This window comes from Apteryx mantelli, chromosome 12 (genome assembly GCF_036417845.1).
Source record: "Apteryx mantelli isolate bAptMan1 chromosome 12, bAptMan1.hap1, whole genome shotgun sequence".
NCBI classification, from domain to species: domain Eukaryota; kingdom Metazoa; phylum Chordata; class Aves; order Apterygiformes; family Apterygidae; genus Apteryx; species Apteryx mantelli.
In genome coordinates, this window is record NC_089989.1 from 6,511,009 (window position 1) to 6,538,852 (window position 27,844).

The 27,844-nt window shown below is 51.7% G+C and overlaps 1 protein-coding gene across 5 annotated transcripts; it reads left to right on the forward strand.

The window, feature by feature from the left end:
* Positions 1–1,059: 1,059 nt before the first annotated feature.
* CARD19 (caspase recruitment domain family member 19) lies at positions 1,060–27,224 on the forward strand. 5 transcript variants are annotated; one of them, XM_067303784.1, is made up of 6 exons: positions 1,060–1,104; positions 13,805–13,947; positions 15,491–15,644; positions 19,032–19,091; positions 21,315–21,386; positions 23,182–27,224. In XM_067303784.1, exons 1-6 carry the CDS (start codon positions 1,086–1,088, stop codon positions 23,292–23,294), a joined length of 561 nt encoding a protein of 186 aa, XP_067159885.1. In that variant the 5' UTR covers positions 1,060–1,085; the 3' UTR covers positions 23,295–27,224. The 5 variants fall into 5 exon arrangements, with proteins under 5 accessions (XP_067159885.1, XP_067159888.1, XP_067159889.1 ...); XM_067303787.1 differs by having other exon boundaries at positions 19,032–19,073; XM_067303785.1 differs by lacking the exon at positions 1,060–1,104 and adding an exon at positions 2,639–2,771.
* Positions 27,225–27,844: the final 620 nt, after the last annotated feature.

A 27,844-nucleotide genomic window follows, 5' to 3' on the forward strand; every position in this document is an offset into this window, starting at 1 on the left:
CTTTAATTAAATGGTAGCTTTAATTGAATCTTCTGCTTGGAAGGACCAAGAAGAAAGGCTGGCGACATGCCAGCTGGTAGCTTCTGGGGCAGTTTACAGTTGCATCATTTCATCGTGTTGATAGGCTACCAAAAAGTTGTTAGTTTAGCTGTGATACACTGTGTGTTTTGTTTGGGGATTTCTTAAGTGCTCTGTGGATGATAGAGGGGAGAGCCACAGGAATGCTACCTGATGACATCTCCTACGGCTTACAAGTTATCTTCAGAATTTAAATGTACTAAATTCTGTAATATACAGACTGCGGTTCCTGTGGCCACGAAAAGAAGAAAAGAAACAGAGGAAAGAGCACAGAGCAACACCACAGCGAGCGCCGGCCGGGGCTGGGACCTGCGTGCTCCTCCTCCTCGCCTCGGAAAGGCGCCAGCCCTGACTGCATTTATAGGACAGGTTGGTTCCCAGCACATCTAGTAACTGCAGAGAAGCTTGAGAACTTTTTCAATTCGGGGGGAGGGCAGGGTAACTCGAGGGTTGCAGAAGTCCAGAAAAATCAGTGAACTATGTCTGGAATAGCTTCAGGGCTCACTTCATCTCCTCTCAGGCCCATTTCACACACGAAACAGTTTGACCGGTCAGACCACAGGCAGGAGCCAAACCACCAGCAGGGGCCGGGTGAGCTTCCTCTGACATTTTAATAAACTGCATTATATAAACACATGACATTTCCCTTGTAACTGTGGTATTTCTGTGTTCAGTAAGGACGTCTATCAGACACACGTATATACAAGTGACATGTATATAAAAGTGATACAAGTAACCGCATTTGTTTCTTCCTTCCATATCAGGAGGAGATGATTTGCTCAGATTTTTTTTAATTTACTTTTTAGGACCGTTTTGAAGAGAGATGATTTACGCGCCTGTTGGTGAAAGCCTCGTGTATAATCATTGCGCTTTGTCACTGCGACCAGAGCGCGTGAGCTCAGGGGAACGCTGCAGCGCTCCCGACGCCGCACGGCGAGACGTTACCAAGCCCGTCTCCACCTCGGCAGTTCATGCTAACGCGGCGATGGCATCGCGCTACAGGGAACATGAAACTCCTCCGGCACGGTAGGAAGCTGCGCAAGGAAAGGTCAGCTGGTGCCACGCAGGGCCCGAGCCGCCTGATCCCTGGTGCTATACTTAAGTGTGCGTGTATTCACGCTGTTCAGGTGTTTCAAGGTCAAGGTTATCTGGGAACGTTCACGGTGGCGTTTCCGACAGGCGCTGCATCGCACCTATACGCTGGAGTCTGCAGCAGCTCCTAATCTATGCCCAGACACCCGCCTTTAATTCAGAAAGCCCGGGGGCCGCGCGCCAGCGGCTGGCCAGCCCATGCGTCCTGCCCGGCGCAGCGCGGCCCGCGGTGGCCAGGCGAGGCGACGCCGGCAGAGCCGCCGTTTCCCAGCGAGGACCGGCAGATCAAGCAGCCCTCCGGAGCTCTGCTGAACCGCCGCTCGCCGGCCCTGTCAGCGGGTTATTTACACACCTGCTTTAGTGAGAGCGTGTTCACACGGCTTCGCTCGCTTCCTGCCTTCGCAGAATTTAAATGTTCTGTTTCTTTTAAAAAACAGCAAAATTTGTTGAGTGGGATTTTGTGTGTGTGTGTGTGTGTATTTGGATTTGGATTTAAAGGGGATCAGACACTGAGCTAAGTGTGGTTTTGAGCATGTATGTGCAGCCGGCTGTTCACTCCTATATATAACCTGACAGCCACCACAGACAGTTCTGTAATTATCAAGCTGATTTATGATCAGCGTATAAGGGTTTATTGTATCTACCGACCTTTCCATTGTACCAGGAACAAGACGTGCTCATTTTTTCCATTATCTGCATCATCATTTTGTTTTACTAAAGCAATAAAAATTTCCAAGGAAAAGGTTGTAATATAGCAGAATCAGGGTGTATGTAGTTCACTTGTAGGCGTGTGGTTAATCCTGACTAGGGTTAATCCAGCCCTGTGGCTGAAGCTGGCCGAGATTTCACCCGAGTCAGTTCTGTTCATATATAACGGTTTGGTTTAGCTGGGTCTGGAATAAGGAACTGAGAACTTGCAGCAGGACTTCTGCGTTTGCAAACGTTTGGAGTCAGAGGATTATTTTCGTTCGCCTCCCGGCCAGCGAAGCAACCGAAGGCGGGTGAGCCAGCAGCACCGCTGCGGCTTGATGGAGGGAGGCCACAGTCACTCCGGACGCGGTTCTAGAAAGGATCAGCGCAAAAACAAACCCCAGAACTTTAAGTAAACAAACGTCTCGGTTTGCGCAGCTGATCCGTTAAAAGCAATGGCAAAATGCCCGCGCGGCGGCCGGCGCGGGGCCGTGCGCGCTCTCCGAGGCCGTGCGCGCTGCCCGGAGCCGTGCGCGCTCCCGGGAGCCGTGCGCGCTGCCCGGAGCCGTGCGCGCAGCCCGTGCGCGCTCTCCGAGGCCGTGCGCGCAGTCAGGGGCCGTGCGCGCTCCCCGAGGCCGTGCGCGCAGCCCGGGGCCGTGCGCGCTCCCGGGAGCCGTGCGCGCAGCCCGGGGCCGTGCGCGCAGCCCGGGGCCGTGCGCGCTCCCGGGAGCCGTGCGCGCAGCCAGGGGCCGTGCGCGCTGCCCGGAGCCGTGCGCGCAGCCCGGAGCCGTGCGCGCAGCCCGGGGCGTTGCGCGCCGCCGCGCACCTGATGTCACTTTCGTTTCGGTGCCCGCGGTGAGGGTCGCGGGCGCGGCGGGCGCGCAGCCGCCGGACGATGCTGTACCGGACGCGTAAGTGGCGGGCGCGGCTGCGGCGGGGCCCGGGGCGGAGGGACGGGGCCGGAAAGCGCCGCGCGCCCGAGCAGCCCGCGGCGAGCGGGGACGGGCAGGGCAGCGGCTGAGGCGGGGAGTGGCCGCTGGGAGACCCGCGCTGGTGTGTTTCCTTCTCAGAGTCTGTTTCTACAGGGGGAAAAAACCAAACAACTAGCTAAAACTCGCTGAAGGGAGGTTAGGATGTAACCTGAGCTTTCAAAATGCGTTTCATTGTATTTTCTTAAGCGCAGAGAAAGGTTTGTTACAGAAACTGCCTGCACTATCTGGATTTAATTTATTCCTAAAGAGATCCAATCCTGTTCAGCTGTGGGAAAATCATACTGTGATTTAGCAACAGCTAAAATAAGGAAACACTACATGCTGATGCTGCCATGACAAGGGTGACATTTAATAAATAAAATAATTAAATTAAATAAAACAAATCGGTTTAGCAGGGGGAAGCGGTAATCGCTTTTGTGATTACCTAACCAGGAAATAGACTGGCTGGAAAATAGACACACTGGAAAAGAAAACATTATTTGGCAGATCACTTAGACCGTGCACTGAGTTAGGAGATAAAAATCAAAAACGAACCACACAGCTTCAGAAAATAACCGGGCTCCGCTGACAGAGCGTGCCTGCCAGACCAGGAGGGAGGGATTTGGCAAGTGCAGCTCGCTCTTCGACCGTCACGAAAATAGGCGTGATTTGCCTCGCCGCCTGTAAGGGTTTTGCAGCGCCTTTCGCATATGGCTCATCGCGTTTACCGATAGCGAGGGCACGCACGCCAAGTCTGGCCGTGCTCCTTGAATGTCACGGGCGCGGCGGCGGGTGGGATTTCGGCAGCCCCGCTCCCGCCGAGGACGTGCCCCGGGTGCCCACGCGCGGGTGGGGGCGGCCCTCCCCGGCCACCGCGGGACTCGCCGACCGGCCGGCCCGACCCCGAGCTCGCTTTATAAGTCAAGACATAACCATGCTGAAGTTACCGAAGTCATACGTGCCATGGGCCTGAGGAGAAGATATATTTAACCTTTGGTTCTTGTTTCGTTATCTGAGTCTATAGGCCAAAAATAGCTGTATCCAGGAGTGTGTCGATGTACGCTGCAGCGCACTTGAATGGTTGTTCTTTTGCTTCCTTGTCACTCATAGCACTTGGAAACATTATCTACTAAAAATTATTTTTAATTTGTATTACAGATTTCCATCTATGTCTCGTTAAGAATCAAAGGTTTTCAGTTCTCTGGTGTAGACTCTCATAGTGATTCCGGTGAAATTTTTAGCAGAGCACAAAATGCTGTGAATTCACAATTGTATAAAATGATCATAGAAACAAATCCTCGGCATGCCATGCCACTACTGTCTCTTAATACTGTGCAGCACCTATTGCTGTGATATTTTAATAAACACATGAAATCCTCTAAAAAAATTTGAGATGAAAGGAGTCATAAAATGACAATTTCCTTTCCACAAGGTGCCTGTTTCTGTTACTATAACACATTGCCAAAAATGACTTTGATACGGGCATGATCAAGGTCTCTATGTGCAATAATAATTATTTTAAATATCTGTTTTCTAATACATTTTTCATATTGTTCGGAAAATCTGGATCCCTCAGGGTAAACAGAATAAACGAGGATGCTGACACTCTACTCATCTTCCCAAGGAGATCCATGGTAAATGTCATAGGATTTTAAAATATTAAAAATATTTCAATGAGATTTTTTTCTATCTATCTTCTTGCACTTCATAAAGATAAAGAAGCTGCTTTTATTTGTTGTACAAAGGTCTGGATGAACGTTTGCAAGAGCAAACGTAGGTTTTCGGGTCTCTCGCTTGTTAACGAAGGTGCTCCTAGTAACCAGAGGGACAGAGGGCCTGGCCGCGCTCCCGGGGAAGGTGTCCGGGACTCGCTCCGGGAACAGGCGTAGAGTGTGCCGGCTGTGCGCGCTGGCGCGGGACTGCTCTCCCTTCGGAGGGCTCTGCCAGGCTGCAAACTCCAGGCGCACGGGTAAGACCAGGCACGTGTCTAACTGTGCGCCCAGCCCAGCAGCAGTTTTTTCCCCTCGGATATGGTGGAAACATCCCTGTAAGCCCCAAGCGTCTTCTCCGGAGCTGCGCTGGGCATCACACTTCCTCCGCAAGACGGAGGAGTGGCAGCACTCTGCAGATTTCCAGGAAATTCTGTTTTCCTGCCTGGATCAGGCTTAGCTGGGGCTGCCTTTCCCAAGAGGCTACACGGTGCGTGTCCCGTGCGGAGCAGCGTCCTCCCCAAGTCCCTTCTTTCCTCCCTGTCTTTTCTCTTTGGCACCTCGTGCTCTGCACGGCTCGGGGTAGGCGCACACAGGATAAACCTGCCCGGCGGGCGCTGGAAGTCTTGGCATGTCGTACAGGGCACGCTGATGTCCAGCCTCTGGGCTACAAGGCCAAAAGTGACGACGGGGCCTTTGAGCGAAACCCTCAGAGGTCCCTGCAGGAAAGGACCCCTCTGAGCAGTGGAGGAGTCACCGCTGAATCCGCCCAAAGCTAAAGCTGCCTGCGGGACTGCAGCTCTCCTGACCAGCGGGACGTGCCGGCGGCTGAGCCAAGACCTGGAGCTCCTCGCCCTGCGCCTGGCCTAGTTTTCAGGCTTCACAGCACAGGATGAAATCTGTTGGTGACGGTGCACCAAACACAGCTCGCAGTCAGTTCTGGAGAGTCATATAGACCTATACGTGCATATAAACTAGACTGCTCATATGCCACTCCAGGCACGCATGCTTGTCCGGGAAGAGGAGAGGGACTGCCAGTCTGTGGAAAAATAATGGTGGGAAGAAGAGCTTTGGGAGTCTTTTGGGTTTGTCCCTAAATGGACAAGTTCAAACGTCAGCTCCCAAGACACAGGCTATACCACAAAAAGTTAGGGGTTGTATGGTTTATTATATTTCTGTTTAACCAGCCCCTGGGTATTGGTATAACTTTCTCACTCATTTGGGTTAAAATGGCCTGGAGACAACTCAGGGCTAACTTTTCCGATGCTCCTGTGTTTCTGTCTCACAGTGGTCATCCATGCAGTAGCTGTGCACCTGGTGTGAGGGTGCGTCTTGGTGCTCGGAGACCTGTTACTTGAGTGAGCCAAATCAGTTTAATAAGAGGTGTCTTGTTAAACCATTATCTGAAAACGCGATAGGTTGTGTGCAGAGGCTACTGGGGACCACAGTCTGCTGCTGGATGGGTATCTCCGGATGCTACCCCATCGTTCAGGCTCTGCGAGACTGTGGAGTTGGCGGATTGCAAGACTGCAGCTGCAAGGGTAGTTGCTGGGCTGAAGCACTGTGCTTAAAAGTCTGAAGGCAGCTTTGCCTGCCACAACTTTTGTGTCCTCAAAAGACTTCTGTCCCTGTTTGATATAAACATTTTCATGTTTTTGGCACAAGTCAGAATTACGAATCACCCTGTATCTTTGCCTTACTAGAAATCTAGCTTTCCCAATATATTAAAAAATATTAGATTTTGCAGTAAAAAATCTGCAGTAATAAATAATATATCTATTTCCTTATCACGATTTACAAACCTAAGGTTGAGCTTTGCTTCTGTGCAGCATTTATATCTGGGAATGCCATATTCTCCTTCATACCTCGCTGGGTAATTAAATGCCTATGGAATTTTGTGCTAACAGGAGCTTTCAAAATACACAGATTTCCTTGTACTTCCTCCCCCGTGAAGCTAATACATCCATATTAATTAGATGCTGCACCGCCAGCATTTCTTCGGTCGAGAGAAGTCGTCCTTCTCCTTGGGGCTGAATAACTATCTGTCAAATTTGTCTTACGCATCATAGTTGTGGTTAAATGAGTGTGTACAGTTCTGTGGCACAACCCCCCCCCCCCCCGCGTTGTCAGTGTGGGTATATATTGCGTATGTATATTGGAAAAAATGTAGAAACGCTATTTCGGATAGTTGAGTTGCTAGAGAAGGAAAGTGCATCCTTACTAATTGTGCGATTAATTGCTTTAAACCCTGGCAATCACGGTGCGAGGGCAGAGCGATGCTTGCAGGCAGGTGGAGCGGCCCTCGGGCAGGGAGGCGGGCCGGGCGGGCGGCGCTCGCCCCGGCCCGGCCCCGCCGCCGCCGCGCCGCGCACCAGGAAGGCCGCCAGCCGCCGCCGGGCCGGGCCGAGCCAAACCGAGCCGAGCCGGGCCGGGCCGGGCCGGGCCGAACCGGGCACCATGGCAGGTGGGTGCAGGTGGGTGCAAGTGGGCGCGGGCGGGCGCGGCGGGGCTGCGCGGCGGCGGCGGCGGGCGCAGGCGGGTCCCGCCGCCCCCCTCCCTCCCTCCCCGGGGCGGTGTCTGCCGCGGTGCGGGGCGGTGCGGGCCGCCCCCATCCCCATCCCGGTCCGTGTCCCTGTCCCGGTCCCGGTCCCGGCCGCGGGGGCTGCCCGTGCGCGGAGCTGCCGGGCGCTCGGGCCCCCTTAAGAGCTGCGGTTGCCGGGGCGGGTTTAACGAGCGGGCCGCGCCGGCGGTGAGTCACGGGGCGGCCCCGTGCGCGGCGTTCCCCGCCGGGGCGCCCGGCCCGCTGCTCCCGCCCGCTGCTGGGGACGCGTCGCTTCGGAGGGTCCCGCAGTCTGGCGGCGGCGTCCCGCCGGTGCTGGCAGTTTGGCATTAGCCCTTTTGCTTTTCTTTAACGTAGTGCGTCTGGAGGAAGGAACGCCTCGAGGGCTCGCGCGCCGCGCGCCCCATCCCGCGCCTTGGCGCCCGGGCGGCAGAGTGTGCGGTGATTAAAAGCAGCCCGCGCCGCTTGCGCCCCGTCTCGCTCTTGTTCGTTAGGATTCTGCCTCTGTAGCCGCAGCCCAAGGCTTCCTGGGCACGTAAAGGCCCGGTTGTTTTATTTAATCTTCAAATGAGCGTCAAAGGACTGGGAATGTATGTAGAATAATCAACGCCACGTTCTAGTATCAAGGGGGTTTTAATATTTTGCTTACTGTTTTATTTATTTATTTTTCTATTTTTTCATAGATATTTCAGATAAAAGTGAGTTACTGCATTTGTTCTCAAAGACTCTTGATTTCCAGTTACTAACACATGGCAGTAGCAGTAGCGCTTAGTGTGTGGTTGAGGCTTGGGAGGGAGGTACGGTGTCTTTAGCCTCTGCATGATCATTTCCAAACCAGAGGAGCAAACCCGACGCTCTTCCTTGGCTGCCTGTTCAGTAACCAGAGCAATTTGATAGTCTCAGACCATTTCTCTGCAGCCAGATTTCCTCTTAAAAGAAATCCGCAGCGTGCCTTTCTTGGGCTGTTGAAAGGAGAAAGCCAAAGACTAAATTAGTGTAAAAACTTGCATTTTGTTTAAGGAGACTTTTTCAGCTTTTTCCTGAGATCCTTCAGCAGGGAGTTTGCACGGGCATACACAAATGATTGGTCTCACGCCTTCAGGTTTAACTGTCAGCCTGCCTTTGTACAGTTTATGAAAATCATCAAGCAGTGTTACGGGGAAGTTGCAACTTGTGTTTGCATTACGCGCTAGAGACTGTTGAAGTTTGTAGAGCTGATGTTGGCGCATTGAGTGCGTTCTTGTGGAGGACATGGAAGAGATGCATTGGGTTTTGTGCCTGTTGTATCTAAATTTATCTGCTTGTCATTATCTTGTCTGCTTGCTTGGTAAATCGAAGGAGGCTTTTAAGGGGAAAGCAAATGGAAGGTGAAATCGTAATAAAGATACAGCGGTGCCAGAGATGGTATCACGTGTCCTTAGATAAATATTGGTGGAGTTATCCATTGGAAACGGATACGCTCCTGCAGGCGGCCGGCGTGCTGGTGCTGGTGCTGGCCAGGCGCAGGCCGGGATTAGAGGAGCGAGCGCGGCTAGAGGCTGCAGCGGAGGCAGGCAGGGCAGCGCGTGAGCAGCCGCGGAGCAGCCGCGTCCCGTGGGAGGGTGCGGGGAGAGCAACGCCGGCGGTCCGGTCCGGTCCCTGCCTGGAGAGCATGAGAATTACCCAGATCTGCCAGAGCAGAATAGGTGTTCGGTATGACCCAGGTATGTAGGAGTTTCACGTCTTCAGTCCGTTTTCTCTTCCTGGCCCTGGTACACTGGGGTAAATAACTACTTTTCTAAAAAATATTTTAATTAATTGCTGATGGTGGGCCTACAAATTTGAAATACAGCTGGGTTTATTAATTTAATGTGATCAATAAACATGAGGTGGCAACGCAGAATCCAGTGTAAGGGTGGTGGGTCCATGTAGCTTTATCCAAAAGAGCAGCAAAACCAGGCCATGGAGGAGTGCACGTGAGAGGGACTGAAAGACGAAAATCCAGTTTGCTCTGCACCGCTGGCAGCCCGGCACGTTACCCTAGGACATGATCAGGCTGCTGGTAAGTCTCATTACTTCCAAGAGGAGAATATATTTCAGCAGCCTTAGGATGCCAGTGCAGTGCAATGGCTGGATCATTGGGCAGCTCCTGCCAGAAACCCAGCTGCCGTTTGGAACGGAGAAGAGGGGTCTGTCGCTCCGTGACGGGCTGCGATGGGAGTGATTTTTACTTGAAGGTGAAAAATGACATGCGTGGTTGTCCTTACTGTCACTTGCTGCTTGCATATTTATCATAACTGATTTTATGTATTTCAGTCTCTGTTTGAGGAGCTACTGGCTGCAGATAACGTGTAATCTCTTGCTTTCCTTGGATATCTCTCAGCTGTGTGTGTACTGCTTTTCCCTCTAGATGGGAGGTGAGGTTCTAGCTCACTGTGTTAATGTGATGTGCATACAGCGTTGCCCACCGGCCTTTTACGCGTGGGGTAAGAGGAAAAACGTGGTCATGTACGACAGACATATCTTAAGCGTATAGTAAGTGTAAGTCAATAGCACAAAATTGTTAGGCTTGTTTTCCTCTTTATTGTTCCCAACTGTTAAAGACAATTCCTGAGTTTCCTATCTCTTTTTGACAAGTTTATATTTTCTATGAGCAAGGAAAATACTAATCTTTTTTTTATAAACGACCTCTCAGTCAACCTCAGTGAAATAGTATCTAATCTTAGTTGTGTCAGTCTCTCTTCCGTGTAAAAAACAAACAAACAAAAAAACAAGACGCAGTGATATACTCCCCCAGTTTCTGTTACTGATTTCAGTAGACCTGCTTTTGAGAAGAAGCCTTAGCAGGGTTTGGCCTTCAGATCTCTTCCTGCCCTCTGCCGATTCCTCCTTTCTGCTGGAGTAAAGCAGCAGGCCGCGGAGGTGCGTCCTGAGGGTGTCGATGCCCGGCGATGCCGAGGCGGTACCGCAAGCTGCGGTGCACAGACCGCGTCTCCCGGTTTTGCTGCGCTGAGCTTTCTAGGCCAGCGCTGGGGAACGGAGCAACCGATCCTTCTGATACAGGTGTGACTTCTGCTTAAAAACAGGGTCTTCCTTGTATAAATATTTTGAATTTCCTCTGCAATAACTCTAGTCTCTTTGAGGCAGTGAGATAAAAGATGGATATGCAAAATATCCCAGCCAACCACTCCCCAAATTCTCAAGACTTGAAAACGTGTCAGCCGCTGTTGTGGAGTTACTTGTCTGGGGTTTCTTTTAAAATGGAAATAGTGGGTGTGTCGGTATTAAAAAGCTGGCGCTGCCTGAGCAGCGACTATAAAACTTCCGCTCCCGCGGCCGCTGGCAGCGCAGCCCAGGAGCCCGCTGCCGCCTTTGCCGCGGGGCGCCTCGCTGGCTCGCGCTGGGCTCGTTGTCCGCCGGGACCCCGGGGCCGCTCTCCCGCGCGTTGGCCCCAGCCCGTTGCGGTGCCGGGGGTCGCCGCTGCCGGGTGCAGCCCTCCGTCGTGTTTGTTTTGCATCTCGAGCCGTGTTTGCACAGTGAATCGCCCGTAAGCGGGCCGCGGAAAGCGGCTGACTTGCACGGGAGCAAGTCCTTGGGGCATGGGGCTGCGGCGGCCCCCGGGCTCCCCGGCCCCGTGGGGCGGCCCCGGAGCAGCGCCCCAGGGCTCCCGCGGCACGCGTGCGCTGCTCGATAGCCTTATCGCCCCGAGGCAGGGTGCCCAGCCCGGCCTCCGCGACCGATGCTTTTTTAATGCAGTAGCTGCAGGCAGCTGTGCTCCGGTGGGACGTTGCCTCCTCCAGTCGGCCTGACGCTTGAACGCCGTCGTTGCTCGTGTGCTTTGGGCAGAGATTTCCTGGAGCTGGGAGAGGCGAAGGATTTCAGGAGAGACACGTGTCGTATTGGAAATTGCTCCTGCTCTGCTCTTGCTGAGCTGGAGTTGAGCCTCATAGCTTCTCTTCAGGGAAGTTCAAACCTTGCACCCCGTCCCAAATCCTGGAAGAAAGTAGCCTGGAGGAGGCGAAGGTCCAGGCAGGCGAAACGTCGTTGTGGAAATGGGGCAGGGAGCAGGTGACTTCAAAGACGGTCCTTAAAAACGGACCAGCCCAAGGACCGGAAAAGCTTCGTCCTGGTGCCTGAGCCAGGCATCAGTTTTACCCGTGGTAGACGCGATCTAGCAGCGTCCTCAGGCAGAGGCAAAAACCGTCGTCTCGTCTTTTCTCCAGCCTTTCGGCGCAGACGGGAGGAAAGCGGGGCCGCCCCAGCAGCCCCGGCAAGGCCGCGCTGCGCGGCGTGTCCGGCGGCGCAGGAGCACGCGGCTTCGCCCGCGGCGAGAGGCCCTCCGTAAGGCTGGCAGCGGCGCCGCGCGTGCCTGCGGGCGGAAGGGGCCGTGCCTCCGGGGCAGGAGGACGATCGTAGCTGAAGTGCGACCTCGCATTGGTCCCAATTAGCTTGGCTGGTGTAATTGCAGCTAACGTGTCTGAGCGCTGCCTGTGCGGCGTCGGTGGTGACCAGGGAGCAAGAGCGGCGAGCGGGGAGAAGGGACGGAGATGGCTCCTCAGGCCTGGTTTTATTTTACTGTATACGCTCTTTTTATCAGGTCCTCGCAGTGCTTTTAGCACTTGCTGCAGGGTTTTTTTTATTTGAATGCTGAGGTGTTGCCTGAAGCTTGATTGTCCTGCTGGCTGTAAGACCCTGGTTTGATATATGTAATATATTGTAAGCTTGCCGAAGGTGCAGAATTGAACGTGCCATGCAGTCTTCAACTCAGTCGCTGCAAGTGATGTCACCGAGGAGGAGGAAGAAATCCATCCGCATGGAGAGGGAGGAGGGAGGAAGCAAGGATGTGGCGCTTCCCTCCCCAAGAGGTGTTTGCATGGAGAGACAACTTCACGGTGTCCTGCTGCCTGGAGCCCACTGCCAGTGTCCCCTGGTCCTCACTGAGCCTTCAGTACGTCTGGATGAGTTGATTTAAGGAAGGAAAGCTGGATTTCAGACATGAATCAGACACCACGGAGCTCCTTGCACAGCAAATACATCAGGATGTTTCTAACGGTGCACTAAAAAGCTGCCTTGAGATACAGCAGTGAAAAAACAGGAATTGGAGACGTGGAAGTAATAGCGGGTCCATATAAAGTGCAGGGTTGTAACTAGAATCCTGTGGTGCCTGTAGAGTTGCCGCTGTCCGTGTGGTGCCAATAGCTGTGTGTTTTTATTGGAACAGGAGCGACTCGGGCACTAGAGAAGTTACTGCCCCATCACGATCCCACTGGGAAGTTTTCCTAAACCCTTTCCTGTAAGTGCTGCCAGTGCTGCACGGACACAGAAAAAGGAGAGTGTAATAAAAACACCCCTGCGACACAGCGAGGGCAAGGGCTGCGCGTAGCTGCTGTGCATCACCTCAAACTTTTCCTGCTTTTTTCCTTCACCCTCTTGTTCGTCTTCTGTAAATAGCAGGGCGCGAAGGTGCTGGCGGTTGTGTGTTTTCTGGCAGCCCAGATGCCACGCGACCTGCGTGTGTGCTTTATGCAGGGGGAACATTCTGGTTTTTCCCCGTGCGCTTGGGCGCGCTGTGCCGTGCTGCCAGGGTTTGCGCTGGCTGGTGACGGCTGTAGAGCAGGCTCTCGCAGGCCGGGCGTTTTAGTGCTCGTCTCGGGCACGGCCCCAACCATTCTCGTTCTGCCGTAGCGGCCTGCGGAACCTGCCTGCGTCTGTGCTTTAGAACAGGGGCTGCGCGCAAGGAGCCCTGGGGAAAGCGGTGCTCGCGGAGGGGAACTGCAAAATCGGTGGCTGTCGATTTGGAAACGGTGCCAAAACAGCAAAGCAAATCTGGATTTGTGTATTTGCTGAGTTTGTGTTAATATGAAAGATGTTTTCTTGGAATGTGTATTTGAATGCACTTTTACAGCGAGGATTTATTGCTTTTGCATGCTCTTTCTCCCCCCTCCCAGGTGAGGTGGAGGCAAAAGCCCTTCCCGTTCGCCTTGAAGGACGTGCCGGCTCTTTAGCAGAGATGTTGTTCCCGGTGCGGCCGAGCCGTTTCCGCTTGGGGAGGTTACACCGTGCGGGTTGCTGGTGCCTCCGTTTAGACAGCAGGCAGCACGCGGCTGGGGCGCAGGGCCGTGTTAGCGCTGAACCGCGACGTCGCCACCGGGTGCGCGAGCGCCCGTGCTTCCCACCCGCAGCGCGGCGCGCGGGGGCCGCCAGCCCCGAGCACCAGGCGCTGCGCCGCCTGCCAGCGCCGCTGACCTGCACCGAGGCCGAGCACGTGTCCTTCTGCAGCTCTAAATCGGAGCGGGCATCGCTCTGCGAAATACATGTTTACGTTAAAAATTTTATAAAACACTTTAGTTTTAAACTCTGTAATCTGACTTCATATTTATTAATGGTGGAAAATTTATCTTCAGTGATTTGACAACTTTAGGACCGACTGGCTGCTGTAATTGCATTTGGTTGGGCATCCATCAGTGCTTGAGACATATAAATTATTTAGAGCGCTCTCCCTTCAGAAAGCGAGAGGCCGCATTGCTGGCTAGCCGGGGGCTGAGACAGGTATAATTTGCAGTGGATGGGTCTCTGAAAGCCTGTGTTGCATTTCCCTAAAAGATGGTGACAATTTTATTTTTCAATTTTTAAGCGCTGCTAGGAAAAGTGAAATTTATAGAACTTAAAAGTGGGTTTGCTAATTAATTCCTGTGGCTTGTTCTCTGTGTTATTTTTACCCCCAGATCAGTCGTACTGCATTCGGCTGCAACACGACATGTATTTTCTTACAAGCAACAGCCGACTGAATGAGCAAGTGGTGGATAAAATTATTCTTCAGCTTAATAGAGTCTACCCCCAAATTCTCACCAACGCAGAAGCGGAAAAGGTAATTTAACGCATGTTGCTGCGTCCCCGTGCGTGGCCTTGTTTTCTCGGGAGCTGCCCTCACGCGTTGGCAGGACGGTGCCGCCGCTGCCCCATAGCCGCCCTGAGGGCGCCTGCCTCCTCCGTGAGCCCGCGTGGGGCGGCGCGTCCGGAGCTGAGCCATGCTGCCTGCGCTCGTGTCTGCAAAACCATCTCTAGAGCTTTGTGGGTGCTAGTTGCTGGTGAGTAACGCAGGAGCTGTGCCGGGGAAGGGGCCGTTTGTCCAAGGCGATGGGGGTGGGCGCCGTGCGGGGCGCACGGAGGTGGGCGCAGCTCCGACAGGCACGGCTCGACCTGGAAGGGAAGAAGACCGCTTTCCTTGGCAGGAAGGAAAAGGTGCAAAAAGGTGCAGCTGGTTTTAGGCAGAAAGATCTTTTAAACCCGTGCGGAGCGAAAGTTCAAGGCCTCCCAGGTTTCTGTTATAGCGGTTTGTGCTTGCCCTCTGCTGATTTCAGCGTCTGCTCGAGCCTCAGCATCTTGGCAAATCAGTATTTTAGCATTAGTAATAATGGGCCTAATTCTGCCGTAATCAAATGTGAGTTAGAGCTCCATGGGCTGAGCAGTGATTTGGTGGTGTAGATCCATGCTAGATCATCAGCTGAGCCGATCCAGACACAGAGTTATGAAAAATAGCCCGGTATGCACAATTAAAGGAAGTCTCATCCCGTTAAGAGCTTCAAAATAAATGGATCAGGAATTTATGAAAGCTAGTTTGTGACTTCTACGCTTTGCAGACAGAAATCAACTGCTTTCCTGCAGGTGCACGCAGATTTCTGTCAGCTCTACAGTGTACACTCGACCTTGTGGGAATTTTGTTGGAATAAGGAGCGTTATATCAGATATGCTGTATTGCCGTGCCCCTCAAGAGGGAATTGATCCTAACTAAGTGCACTGCTAATGCCAGCTACTCTGCTGGCCTGAAATACAACGCTTTGCTGAGAATGTTTTTGGACACTCTCCAAATCAGCTGGAGTCAGTTTGATGTGTGGACGGCTAGGCAGACGTTTTCATCCTCCTTGTAAGGTCTCCTGCTGTTCATCACTTTTTAGACGATAGAGAAGTGCATGTGCTGCTGCTGCTTGCCCTGTCGCCTGAATGATGAGAATTCGTGCGCGAGGCACTGGGCGCGCAGCCCTTAGCTGTGCTGGGGCAATGGGACGTGTAGACCCGGGATGATGAACTCCCCCGTGCTGGGGACTCATCTAAACGGTGTGAAGTGCTTCACTGGGGTGATCACTAGTAGGAGAACTAAGGAAAAACTCGAAAATGGTTTTTCAACAATAAACAGCAATTTGGGGAGTGTCTCCAGGGTGGAGGTCGGTGTCTTGAAGGTACGTGTGCCATGCATGTGCTTTTTATGTTCTCCTCATTTTTCCCATTCTCCCATTCTTCTAGCAAACATAAAACCAGCTCCATGTCCTCAGTCCCCGGCGCGCCGGGAAGTGATGTAAAATTGACCTCTAGCTCTGGTAATCCGTCTTCTGACGGGAGCTTTTCTCTTACAGTTCAGGAATCCAAAGGCGTCGCTCCATACCAGGCTCTCGGATCTGATAAAACACCTTCAAAAGAAAGGGGAGAGACACTGCCAGGAGTTTTACAGGGCTCTGCAGATCAATGCCGAACAGCTGTATAACGACCTGCCAAGCAGGAAAATCTTAAGTAAGTTGAGGCACCTGTGGATTTCTTCATCTGTGTGTTATAAAACCTCATTCCAGAGACATTCCCGTTTCGTTTATTTATGTATTTTTTTTCGCGCATTAATTTCTTCTGACTAGAAATTTCCAAAAGCAGTAAGGGGATTCGACTGCACTGTTCTTGTTATTTGTTGCCTGGCGTGGGCTGTCCAAATTTCTCTGATGGTCCTGAAATATCAGCCTGTGTCTTAAATATATGAGTTAAATACCACATATAGGACACAGAAAAATAACTCCTATGAAGCGCAGTTTCTTTTTACTAACCACTGCTCCTTAGTAGCTTGTTTATTTTCTCTGCAACTATTCTGACTTGTAGCAAATAAGAGCATTACGTTGAAATAACCTCAAATTTGAGTCCTGGTTGCCCAGAAGCTTGATTTTTCCCTCAGTCCTTAAATCGCTCAGTTGTGTCGTGTTTAACATGGGGCGAACACGCTGTTAGATCATTCGTCGCTCATAGGCCCTTGCAGTACTGTCATATTCGTCCCGTCGGTCGCGTTTTGCGCAGCTGAGAGGCCTGACGGGGGCCCCCCGCAGAGCCCCCCGCTCCCTCCCTCCCTCCCTCCCTCCCTCCGCGTGCATGTACGTGCGCGCTGCGGAAGAGCTCGCTTCGTTCTCTGCGCTCCAGAGCAGCTCTTTTCTTAAAGGCAAAGTATCGAGCCTGCCATCCTGGGGTAATAACGCCCTCTCGGGATGATAATGCTTGCTTTTATTTATTTATTTATTGTTTTTTACTTAGCTGGAGAGAAAAAACGGTGTGCCAAAGGGATGGGAAATGCGTAAATGTGTTCAGGCGTTCAGCATACTGAAATGACTTGAGAAGCTTGGGGGAAAGCTCTGGCAGTTGAGTTAACGAAGCCGCACAGGGACTGCGGTTTAAGAAGCCCGTATGAAGCGTCTAGCAGCCCTAATGCTTCACCAGTCGGTTGAGCTGCGGCTCCAAGAAGCTCCCCGTTGCGTGCCAGGGGAAACCTTAGCCGTGCAGGCCCAGCTCCGTCGGGATCCAGACTGACGGGCCCGCCCCGCCGCGGGATGGCCGCTGAGCACGGCCGCCCCTCGGTTCAGCCTCGCGGCAGCCCTGGCGCCGTGCTTCGCCTTTGCCGTTCGCCCGCCTCGCGGGAGCCCCGGCAGCGAGCGGACCCCGGCGTCAGGTGGCCTTTGGAGCTGCCGTGTGGGGAAGGTGGAGCGGAGGAGCAGCGGGTCGCGGTGCCCGGCGGCCCGGAAGGCAGCGGAGCGCCTCCGGCGACGCGGAGCAGCCGGCCGAGCCGAGCCGCGGTCGCTGAGGACGTAAGGGCAGAGGCGTGGGGGGGTTGGAGAGCTTGAGCCGCGTTATCGTTCAAAACCGCTGTTACTCAGAGAGCCGTTTCTGAAAGCGCGCGCTCCCGCCTGACGGCGTTCCGGGTGTCCCCAAAGCGCTTGGGGCCGCGGCGCCCGCGGAGGCGCTCCCGGTAGCGGTCGCGGGTTGGGAAATGCTCCCGCTCCCTGTCCCTCCCCTGCAGCGGCAGCAGGGGCAGCACGGTGGGAACGGCGTGGATAACCGGACCCCGAACGCTGCTGCCTAGGCAGGTGCTGCAGTTTTCTTAGCGGGGCTTGAGGAGGGACTGAGGTGGTGGCCGGGTTTGCGTTAGTACGTCCGCTGCTTCCTAGCAGCTGAACCGCGTGTTTGCGTGCTGCGCTGGCTGCTCGGTAAGCAGCATTTTAAACGAAAACCACAGAGTTTTATATCTTCAAGAAAAGCTTCCTTTTCAGCATCGGCCATAATTTCTCATTTAAGTGGACTCAAATCCTTTTAAATATTATCCTTTGGACCTTTAGCACGTACAATGTTAATGTTACTCAAATGTTTCTCGTACGAGTAGTTTTATGAAAGTTAGCCCAGAGCACTTACTGGGTTGACACTAGATTTTGTAAAAGTGAAGGAAAAAAGGGAATTCCTCACGTGGGGACTGTGTTGTAACTGCGGATTGAATGAGGAAGAGCAGAATTATAAACGCCTGAAGATAATTTTGGTGAGGACGCTGACAAACGGTGGCCAGGGCAGAGGTCTGTAGCAGAGTACATACAGCTGTACGTATGAAAGCTATTTTCTACAGAGGAAACCTTAATTTTTTTTAATATATTTTTTTAAAGCCACGTTGAAGTTTGCACCAGGAGCGGGTTTCTCCTCCCTGCCCGAGCTGAGCTCAGCAGCGGCAGCAGGACGCTGGGCCCTGCCTGCGGGTTCCCGCTGGAGGGTGGGTTAGGCACGCGGCCGGGCTGCTGCTGAGCCACTGAGGCCCAACACGACTCAGAAAATGGTTTTATTTCTCTCCAGGCTGGCGTAGACCGGAGGGATAAAGGATGGGAGCAACCCCCCCGCACACGCGCATGCACACGCACATGCACACGCGCGGCGGCAGCCTGCCGAAAGCGCGGAGATTTGGCTGCGGCCTCTCGCGGGGGGGGAGGACAGACACATGCAGATTACACCCGTAACGCCGCTCTGTGGCCATCCCTCTGTTTTGCCAGCGCAGAGCGCTAACCTGGGGCAAACCATTCAGATTTAGAGGCCCGCGTGGGAAGTCCCTCAATAAAGACGAAAGGTAGCATCCTGGAGCTCTCTCAATTCTTGCGTTTCAAGGAAATAGCTGTATTGCTGCTAAGCGTTGAAAATCTTGTGGTAAGGCCAGCCTCCTTTTCTCCTTGATTTTGCAGAAAAATATAGTCTAGGGCTAAAAATTGTTTGTGCCAAGTGTGAGCGCACAGACCTACAGCCTGCAAAAGCAGCTGCACGCGTGCGTAGCCCGAGAGCAGAAGCTGGGTAAATAATCTGTGCCGAGTAGACTGTTGCGAGTGCTTCATCTGCCAGCTATATTAATGCCCGGAGACTGACTCAAGTATAGAAAGGGCGGTGATGCATTAAGTCAGAGGAGAGTTTTCAGATTAGCACATACTGTGGTTCAGAAGTGTTTTGCATTTATTGCACTGAAAATTTCTGGCGTTACGGAAGGATTAACTCGCTTTCCTCAGCTGGGAAGCAACGGGACTGTTCTAAACTAGTTGCGCGTGCCGGTAGTTTTCAGTAGTTCCCCGGTACTGCCGTGCTTAATGTTACTTGTGTGGTTAGTGCTTAACCAGATCAGAGAGGTGTTGCTACAGCTATTTATGGTTGCATTCAAATGATTGTGTGACTATGTCTTTTAATAAGCATATATCCTGATTTAACTATACTTTCAGGAGCAGCTAATATTTCGTGTCAAAATGGGGTATTTCTGTGAAATGTGGTACTTCGTGCAATTTTGCCTGTGCTGATTATGTATGTTTGTTTGCCTGAGCTGTGTACTAACTTCTGCTGTGTTGCTTTTATTTCTAGAAACCACAGATTCCACAGAGATAGACACTGACAAGGAGAAATGTATGCTAAATGACAGGGGTAAATAAATGCATACCGTGTCGCTGGATGGAATGGCTTTTCAGATTAAGATGCAATTTATTTTACCATGTAATTGCATTTCATGTAACAAGTAGTTTGTTTTACGACGTCTTTACTGTCACTGTTTAAGTGGAAATAATGGAGGAGAACTTACTGAGCTGCTGTTGAGGAAAACAGTGCCAGGCAATTCAAGAGATTATAAAGGCTAAGCAATATTTACAAGAGTATATTTTTACTTACCCTGTTTTAGCTAAATTCTTAAAGAGTAGTAAGGGTTATTCAGCTGCTGCTGTGATTTTTCACAAGGCCATCAAGAATTTTTTTAATCCACTGTAAATTATTGAAATTGTCAAATCAAGTACAAAACTGAGACAGAAAGCAAGATGAGCAGAGTGAACTTAAATGTATTTTCCTTGGGAGAACCTGTTAAGCTTTTTTTTCCCCCTTCCTCTTCCCAATGCCCAGATTACAGAGGGTTAAAAATTTGATTCACTGAAAGATATTTGGAACTGGAATGTATGAATAGTTTTACCTAAAGAAAAAATAAATAATTTTCAAAATTCTAAAGGAAATATTTTATCATTTAAGTTTAATTAATATTTCATTTAGAAAATTAGATTCTATTATGAGAGAATAAAAGCACCTTATATAAAATATGCCTTCTAGGGGGGTTTCACTTGAAAGAAGACTGCAGTGAGGGACAGAAGCACAGTTTAACTCAATATATTTTTTTGCCTGTGTTGTTGTTACTTTGAATATTGAACTAAATTACATTTCACCTCGCTATTGCTGACTGCAGCATAACAGCGCAGGAATAGCAGATAAGGTGCTTGGAAATGAGAAAATGAAATTTCTGTTCTTTCTCATGCTGTTGAAAGAGCTGGGCTTAGGCTGGAGCTTGTTCAGACGCTAGCTGCCCTCCCTGGGACGTCGCAGCCGCAGGAGCAGCTAAGCCCTCGCTCCGCTGCTGTTTTGAACGTCCTTGTCCGTGTGGTCAGCACCACCAGTTTGTCAGTCTGGGGCACATTTGTCCTTAAATTGACAGATGCAGTTTAATTGCAACTATATTCATAGTGAAGGAGTAAATGCAAAAGATGTATTAGATAATAAAGGAGCAGATGTAAATGTTTGTGAGGTTTTTGTGTGTGGATAAGTACAAGCTGGAAAGATTTTGTTGAACACCAGTATTGAACATCCTCATTACACTGCATGTAACTCCAAGCAGACGCTTTTAAAGAAACGTTTTGCTTTAGGTATGTGGGTCTGCAAATTGCTCTGCATTTCAGCTTCTATCAGTACTGAAAACAGGAATAAGAGTATTTGGTTTTGTCATGAAAGTGTAATATGTGGAACATCTGACTGTATAATCACATACAGTCCTTTTCTGCTCCTTTTTATCTAAATGGGTACATAGACGCTATTTAAATAAATGAGACGTAGCCAATGAAAATAAAGAAAAATAAAGAAAATCCTATGTACCAATTGCAAAGAAAACAACTGAGCTGATGGTGGGCATTGATTTGGGTTCTGGCTCCGGTTCTCTGTTTCGCTCCTCTGGCACCAGTTATTTCTGTGAGGCCGGATCCTGCAGGCTCTTTACAAAACGAGGGCTGCAAGTAGTTGAAGCCAGTGGGACTTGAGAGCATGGGCTCCACAGCAGGATCCGTGGAGAGCAGGGATTCTCCTTGTTAGGGAAAAAGGAGACAGGCACAAAGCTAAAAAAGGGGAAAAACAAAACCTAAAAAACTACTTCTAGGAGACTGCAGTCTCATACGATGTATTCTCACAGTATTCTTACCCCATGGGTGCTACATTGACCCAATGGGGGCTGTTTACGGGGTAAAATGCTACACAGTGTGGGTAAGGTCCCAGTAATCTGATTAATATTTTGTTGTAAGATTTAAAGAGTTTTTTGCACAAAGTTTTAGACTATATAAATAAACATCCAAGGAAGCTTTTGCTTAAATTTAATAGGAGCTTAGCTAGTTAGACAAGCAGAGTCGAATGGTGAATGGTGTCAAAGTAACTGTAGTGAAAATCAGTTGCAGTGTAGTGAATGTGCTTTATAGTACATTAACTGCAGAACATACGTAATTGGGACTGTGCTAGCCCCATTTGAATGCGCTCAGCTGCGCCCGTGAAGAGCAGTAGATGTTTTATTAACTTGGACAGGCTCCTGCTCGTGTGTTCTCTCTTAATGCATTCCCTTTTTCTCTTCTCCAGGTCCGGTGTTCTTCCTGGCTTGTTTCAGCGTCGCTGTGGGATTTGCCTTGTTCTGGTATTGCGGTGACTCAGGTAACCCCTTCCGGTGCTGTTTCTCTGGATTGCCTTACTTGGGCACGTGCCTGGGGAGAGCTAGGACACACACCGCACTTCAGACATGCCAAGATATAAACCACGGATAGTTTGCCTTCAGAAGGTGCCACGAATAAGGCTCTTTTTAAAGAGAGGAGTCGTGTGAACTCCTGTTGCCGTAGCAATGGGTCACGATGCCCAGCAGTCGTAAGGCGAAGGCGGGAAAACAGACCCAGACCTTCGGGGCTGCGCGTCCTTTCGGAGGCGGCTGGAGCGCGAGCGAGGCCTGGGACGCGGTTTGCTGAGCCCGGCAGCTGCAGCAGGTCGCGCTGGTGCTGGCCGCGGGCGCCCGCGCGGCGCAGCGAGGAGCTGCCCCGGTTCCCCCTGGTCCCTTCGCCTCTCCCGGCGTCCGCTCTTAGCGGAAAGGCTAAGCCAAAGGTTGGGGGGAAATGGTATCCTAAACCGCTGTGGGAAGGTTCGCTTGGGTACGTCTCGTGGAGCCTTTGATCGTGAGAAGCAAATGGGCTCCTCCGTACCCGGTGCCCATCTCCCGTACGGCGGTCACTTAAAGGACTGCCCGGCCCTGCCCGGCCTCTCGATGGGTCGGCGCCAGGGGACCGGGGGTCGGCGCCGGTGGGAGCCATCCCGGGGGAGGGCGGCTGAGCCGGAGGGGCCCTTCGCTCCGCCTCTTCCCCCAGCGCCGCGGGAAGCGGCAGTCTGCGCGGGGGATGCGGGGCAGGAGCCAGGCTCCGTCCTGGATGAGTGCCTCCGCCCCTCGCGTCCTGGCCGTAGCGCCAGCAGCCGGGAGATGTCTCTTACTTTCCCTCCCAGAGCTCCAGGCCGCTTGCTTGGCCGCCGGTTCGTGGGCATCTCGCGTGACGGGGGAGCCCGGGCCGCGCTGCCCGTCGTTCCCAGATGAGAGTCCCTCGGCTGGGCTTTCCGGGGAGTCGGGGTTAGGGTTAAAAGGGGTCCGTCAGACCGCCTAGGCTAACCCGTGCGCATCCTTAGCTGCCGTCACCCCCATCGCCAGGCTCAGTCCCCACCTTTCGGCAGGAGCGTTTCCAGAAGAGCGCTTGGGGCCCAGTGCGGAAAAGCAGAGACGCCATCGCTTCCCTTGGTCGTTCGCCCCGGTTAACTGTCCGTGGTGTTAAAGCGCGTGTCGTGTTCTCAGTGCGAATCTGTTTCAGCTCCAGCCTTTCGTTTTTGTTACTCCGTTTTCCACCAGATTGCAGAGCCCCTGAGGCCCTCGTGTCTGTGCCAGCTGACACTGCGCAGTTTCTCCCCGTGGAGGTGCTTGTGCCTTAAGTCACCCCTCAATCTTTATTTTTGCTAAAATCAGCAGCTAGAGCTCTCTAAGGCCAAGGCTCCTTTTTTTCAGGTTTTTTTTTCAGTTTTTTTTTCATTTTTTTTCCCCATTTTTTTTTTCCAGTTGCTTTTTCCTGAACCTGTGCAGTGTCTCAATGTCTCTTGTAACATGGGGCCACGAGACCTGGATGTGATAGTCCAGGCTCAGACTAGCCAGTGCCGCACACGGGTGTAAAACTGCCCCCTTAGCTCACTCAGTTAAGCTCCCGTTCAGGTGTCTGAAATTGCAGCAGGCCCAAAAGGTTCATTGCTACCCTGTCGTGGCAGTTCATGAATACAATATTGAAGGAAACAGGCTTTCGTCTAGAGTCATTTTTATTGCGTTCTTTCTTTTCTTTTTTTTTTTTTTTGCAGATGCTATTTATTGGAATGAAACTTACTATTTTCACTTTCTTTCTTTCTTTCTTTCTTTCTTCCACCTATTTTTTAGATACCAAAGTCCTAGGAAGAGCCAGGAGAATCTTGGGCTTTTCTCCTATTATCATAGGAAGACATGTCAGAAAGATTTGTATGTTGTATTTGGAAGACTTATCAACGAATTAAGGAAAAGCTGCCTCTTCGCTTGTCTGTACAGTGTATACCTGCCAAGGGAAGACAACGGTGCATGAATATTAACGTCCTATACTCTCATACCAAAGATTTCATTAACTAGCTTCATCAGTAATTGTGTTGCCTTAAGATGTATTCAGAAGCTCAGCTATATATGTCCTTCCTTATGGGAATGGACCATTTATTTTTGTAAATGCTTATTTTAAAATATTTATCATTTGGATAAAAATATTTTTAATACAAACTTTAAAATGATATCCTAAGTGATCATGGGTCTTAAGCCATGTTTGCATATATGTGTTTTATACTGGAATGGAGGAACACAGCAGTTTAAAGAATGCAAGTCTGTCTTTTGTGATAATTAATTTAAGAAAAGCACTTAAAAAACCCACATGCACTCAAAGCCTTACCAAGAAATGGATCTCCATCTCAGGATTGTCTGTTTTGTCCAGAACCTTCACACTTACTACCTGAGCTCAGGTGGGCACCGGCACCTCTGAACGTTATCGGTGCCAGGTGCCTTTGCGTGTGCCGAGTCCTTGCCGTGTTTTCTGATCCTCGTGTTGATGCCTCAGCCCAGCCTGCCTTGTTCGCGCTCGCGTTGAGCCGTCCGTCCGTCCATCGTGGTTCGAGCACACTGGAGCTGGCGCAGACCGTAGCCCGGCCCGCGGCCTGTCTCAGGGACTGCACTGGCTGGTCTGAAGCGCTTGAAACTGCCAGGGAGATTTTTCAGGGTTATTTAGTCTTTTCCGGTGAGGTGTTTTGGGGTCTGTGTGTCTAAGAAATGGAAGTAATCCAGCATATTTTACAGGGACTTAAGTGCTGCGATGTGGAAGTGTTTTATGGCCAAAAATGCATGTTTTTACTTGAAGAGTCTGAAGCTGTTTGTAATGTCATTTGATCATGTTCTGTTTTGTTCTGGGAGCTGAAACCTGAGAAACTTGCAGGAACCATTCTCAACACCCAGCGTAGGAACGAAATACGTGACGGGGGTTCAGGGAGGCAGGACTGCAGATGCGGTGGGGGCGGTTCGTGGCTTCCCCAGCCTGGTCGTGCTGCTGCCTAGCTCAGCGCAAAGGGCTTTCCTCCCGAAACTGGGGGTCCAGTATTTCTGAACTGGCTGTGAGCAGTGGCATTCTCGGAGGACAGTTCTTCAGTTCCTGTAAGTGCATAAGGAAGGGGAGAGACCGTGTCTCTGTACCTGGTGAGAAAGGCTCCTTGTGGCTGTTCTTTTGCTGGAAAGTGACCTCCAGGTGCAACTTCATGCCATGACGGGAGATGGTCACCTGAACGAGTTGCAGCGGCGTCGCAGGTCGCTGTGCGTTGACAGGTCCTGTGCGAGACTCCAGGTCATTTGAAGTGGTTTTTTCAAAACAGCTGGAAAATTATCTTCCAGCTTAACATTTTTATAGTGTGAATGAAATTTAATCACCTTCTCCAAAGCAAACCATCTTGGGCGACTGCGTTTCCTTGCAGGACAAAGCTCACCGGCGAGGGCGGCAGGCCTGCGGTCTGGGGAGGAGCGGGCTCCCGGGCGCGGGGTTTGCACCGCTAGCGCTGCCTGAACCGGCGCGGTTAAGGCGAGCCCGGCGGTCCCTGCGCGGCGCAGAGGCTGCTCCGACCATGCGGGGCGGGCATTTCCGTGACGGCTCCCGGCATCCCTGTGCGGAGCAGCTCTTGGTGCACGCAGTGTAGCCCAAGTCAGCAGCGCGCCGAGGGATGTTGTCAGCTGCTGCACAGCCAGGTTGGCGCAATGCGAAACGCGCAACGGTGCAAGTGCTGTGCAACAGCACCCGAGCACCCCGCGGAGCAGTTTGTTTAGGTGTCTTTTCCCCTGCCTCCGCCCCACCATCTCCTGCGTCCCGTCGATCTAGTATCTACGGGGAATCAGATCAGGGAGAAGTCCATGGCTGAGCCGCCAGTGTTTCCCGCAGAGCCGGCCCGTGGCGCCCGCGCAGCGCCCCGCGGCTCTGCTCCCCCTGCACGGCGGCTGCCCTCCTCCCGGGGAAGGGCTTTAGCTGCACTCCAGTGTTTTCTCTGTGCCTCGCCCTGTGCCCGAGGTCACAACGGTTTTCTCCGGCAAGCTCTCTCTTAGTTTATAACGCTTGAAATGAAATGCAACCCTCTGCACTGCTGCTTAAATCCTACAGCAGCCGTTTGTTCAAGGCAGCAGAAAAAAATATTTCTGAGATCCAAAGGGGCTTTAAAGCCAAGTTGGCCTTGAAGCCAACTTTGAAACCTCGTTAGAGGGACAGCGTTTCATTTTACACCAAAAACGCTGTTCAGAGCAATCTCAACGGTCGCATCTCGTTTTAAAGCAAACGCGGAGGTCTTGTGGCTCCTCGGCAGACGCTTTCCGTTTAGGTTATCCACCGCGTTACCCTTTGAACAGCAGGTTGTCAGCTGCTGTGAGCTGTTACTGAAACCTACGGGAGTTGTCGGTGCCTTGTTGAACCCGAAGGCCGGATTCTGCCGCGTTGCGGTTCAGGGACGCCCGGCCTGGCCTTGCCGGCAGCCCTAGGAAGCCGCTTGAACAGCCCCAGGGGCGCGATGGCCGTGCAGGAGGCCGTGCTCCTCCCAGTGCCTTGAACCAAACGGCTCTCTTGAGCTCCTAAAACAGGAAAGTTTAGTAAAGGCGATGGCTGTATTTCTACTCTTTTTGAAAGTGCTCGAGATGAGGATGCCTCTCAGGAAAAAAGCTTCTGGGGAGACCTGTTTGGTTTGGCCTGGGAAGAAGGGAGGAAAGTGGACATAGATTCAGCCCAGCATCACCAAAACCAGAAGATTTGTGCCTTTATTAGTGCTAGTTTTTACTGATCGAAAAAATGAAAGTGAGGCTCGCTACAAAATGGGCACTGCGTAGGTTTGTGTAATATGTAGTCTCTGGGGAAAGTAATGACTAGGCTCCCTTCCTTCCTTTTCCTCGCACTTCCCTGCCCCTTAGAAAGGGTTTAAAGAAACTGGGCAGCAGTTCAGGGGCTGTTTTGCAGTTCTCTGGGCTAGAACAGAGAGTTGGAGGCAGCCCCGCTGGGAGACAGTCATCTTCTTTGAAGATCCTTCTTTCAGGGTACCAAGATTTAACACGCCTCTCCACGCGTGAGCCTATGCAGCAAATGCCGACAGCAGCTGCAGTGGTAACTCCGTATTCGGTTCCTTGAGGAAGCGTGTGTGCACCTGTCTGGAAGCCAGGTCCTTCGAGGGAAGCGGTGTCACTTGCTTCGAAATAAATGGAGTGGGGTCTTGGGTGAGCCTGGCTGGGTGCAGAGCTCCCGCCTCCCCGTCGGCTCGGGGAGAGCGCGGCGCTCCCTGCCCAAGCTGCGTAAGAGCCAGCCAACGTTGTAGCCCCCCGCACCAGCGCCAGCAGGCACGCGGCCCTGGTCCTGCAACACGTCAGGCAGGCGGACGGGCCCGTCTGCACCCAGAAGGAGCTGGGGAGCGAAGTGGCAGCTCGTACAGTGAATTTGCACAAGTCCGTTTAAAGCAAGACTGCTACCTGGAGCACTTCGGAGCAGCGCGCTGTGCCCGCAAGCGAGAGCTGGGAGTGTAGCGGGCCGCTTCCGCGCTGCTGGCTGGGCCAGGGCCAAGCCACCCTTTCTGGTTCTTTGATTTGTGATGTGCTTTTTCTCATACTGTAATAAAAGGAAAACTTAAAATACATTTGGTCGCGACTTACTGTTGTGGATGCTTTTCACAGGTGTTCTGTATGCACAAACATTATTCCAGAAAAATGCAATGCCTTGTCTGTGTAAGCAGTGCTGCCGTTACACCTGGAAATGCAAGCAGTTTGCTGTGCTTCAGGTCCTGTGTTTTATAATCATTTATCCTAGCTATGTCTTCTCTGATTCTAAAGAAGTTAATGGAATGTGTTTTTTTAATGGGGTGAAGCTGGCAATTAAATTGTAATAAAGTCTGTACTGAGAAAACTGCTGCTGTGTTTCTTGTATTAAATGCTTTGCACTGACTTCCAGAAGTGCCCTTTGCCCCGCGGCCCTCTCGTGGCGGCAGTCTGCTGACGCCCTCCCGTTCTCTGCCATGCCCGTCATTTTGTCCTTGGCATTTCTGGCAAGATTTTTAACTTTTTCATTTGGTTTCAAAATTCTTTGCAATTTTTCTGATCAGTCTGTTCAGTGATACAGTGCAATTAAACATGACGCATTGGTGCAAAGAGCAGGTGTCCTTTTGCTAAGCCTTGACTTTGCGTCATTGTGATAGTCTAATCAATCATTGCCCGTCTGGACTTGCTTGGAGGCCTGCATCAAAGGGACTTCCACACATGAGTGGTTTTGAGGGTTACTTTGACCACACAAAAATGGGCTTTAGGTGATGAGAATGTGCAGACGGATTTGTCACTGGCCTGTGCTTTTGTGTAAACTTTGAAGGGGGCTCTGCTGCGCCGGGATGTGAAGGATCCCACTGAAGCAGCGTGTTGCTCCGACGGGAGAGGAGGCTCAGGCAGAGGCACCAGGCTGCTTGGGTGCGGACAGCAGCTGCCAGAAAGCAACCCGTACCGTATGTACAAATTGTAAGAGTATTTCAGTACAAAG

Bases quoted from the DNA above. Each gene is read 5' to 3' on its own strand.
- CARD19 (XM_067303784.1), top strand. The intron at 19,092-21,314 runs GTAAATAAATGC...TCTCTTCTCCAG, and splicing joins ATGTATGCTAAATGACAGGG to GTCCGGTGTTCTTCCTGGCT. The intron at 21,387-23,181 runs GTAACCCCTTCC...CCTATTTTTTAG, and splicing joins CTGGTATTGCGGTGACTCAG to ATACCAAAGTCCTAGGAAGA.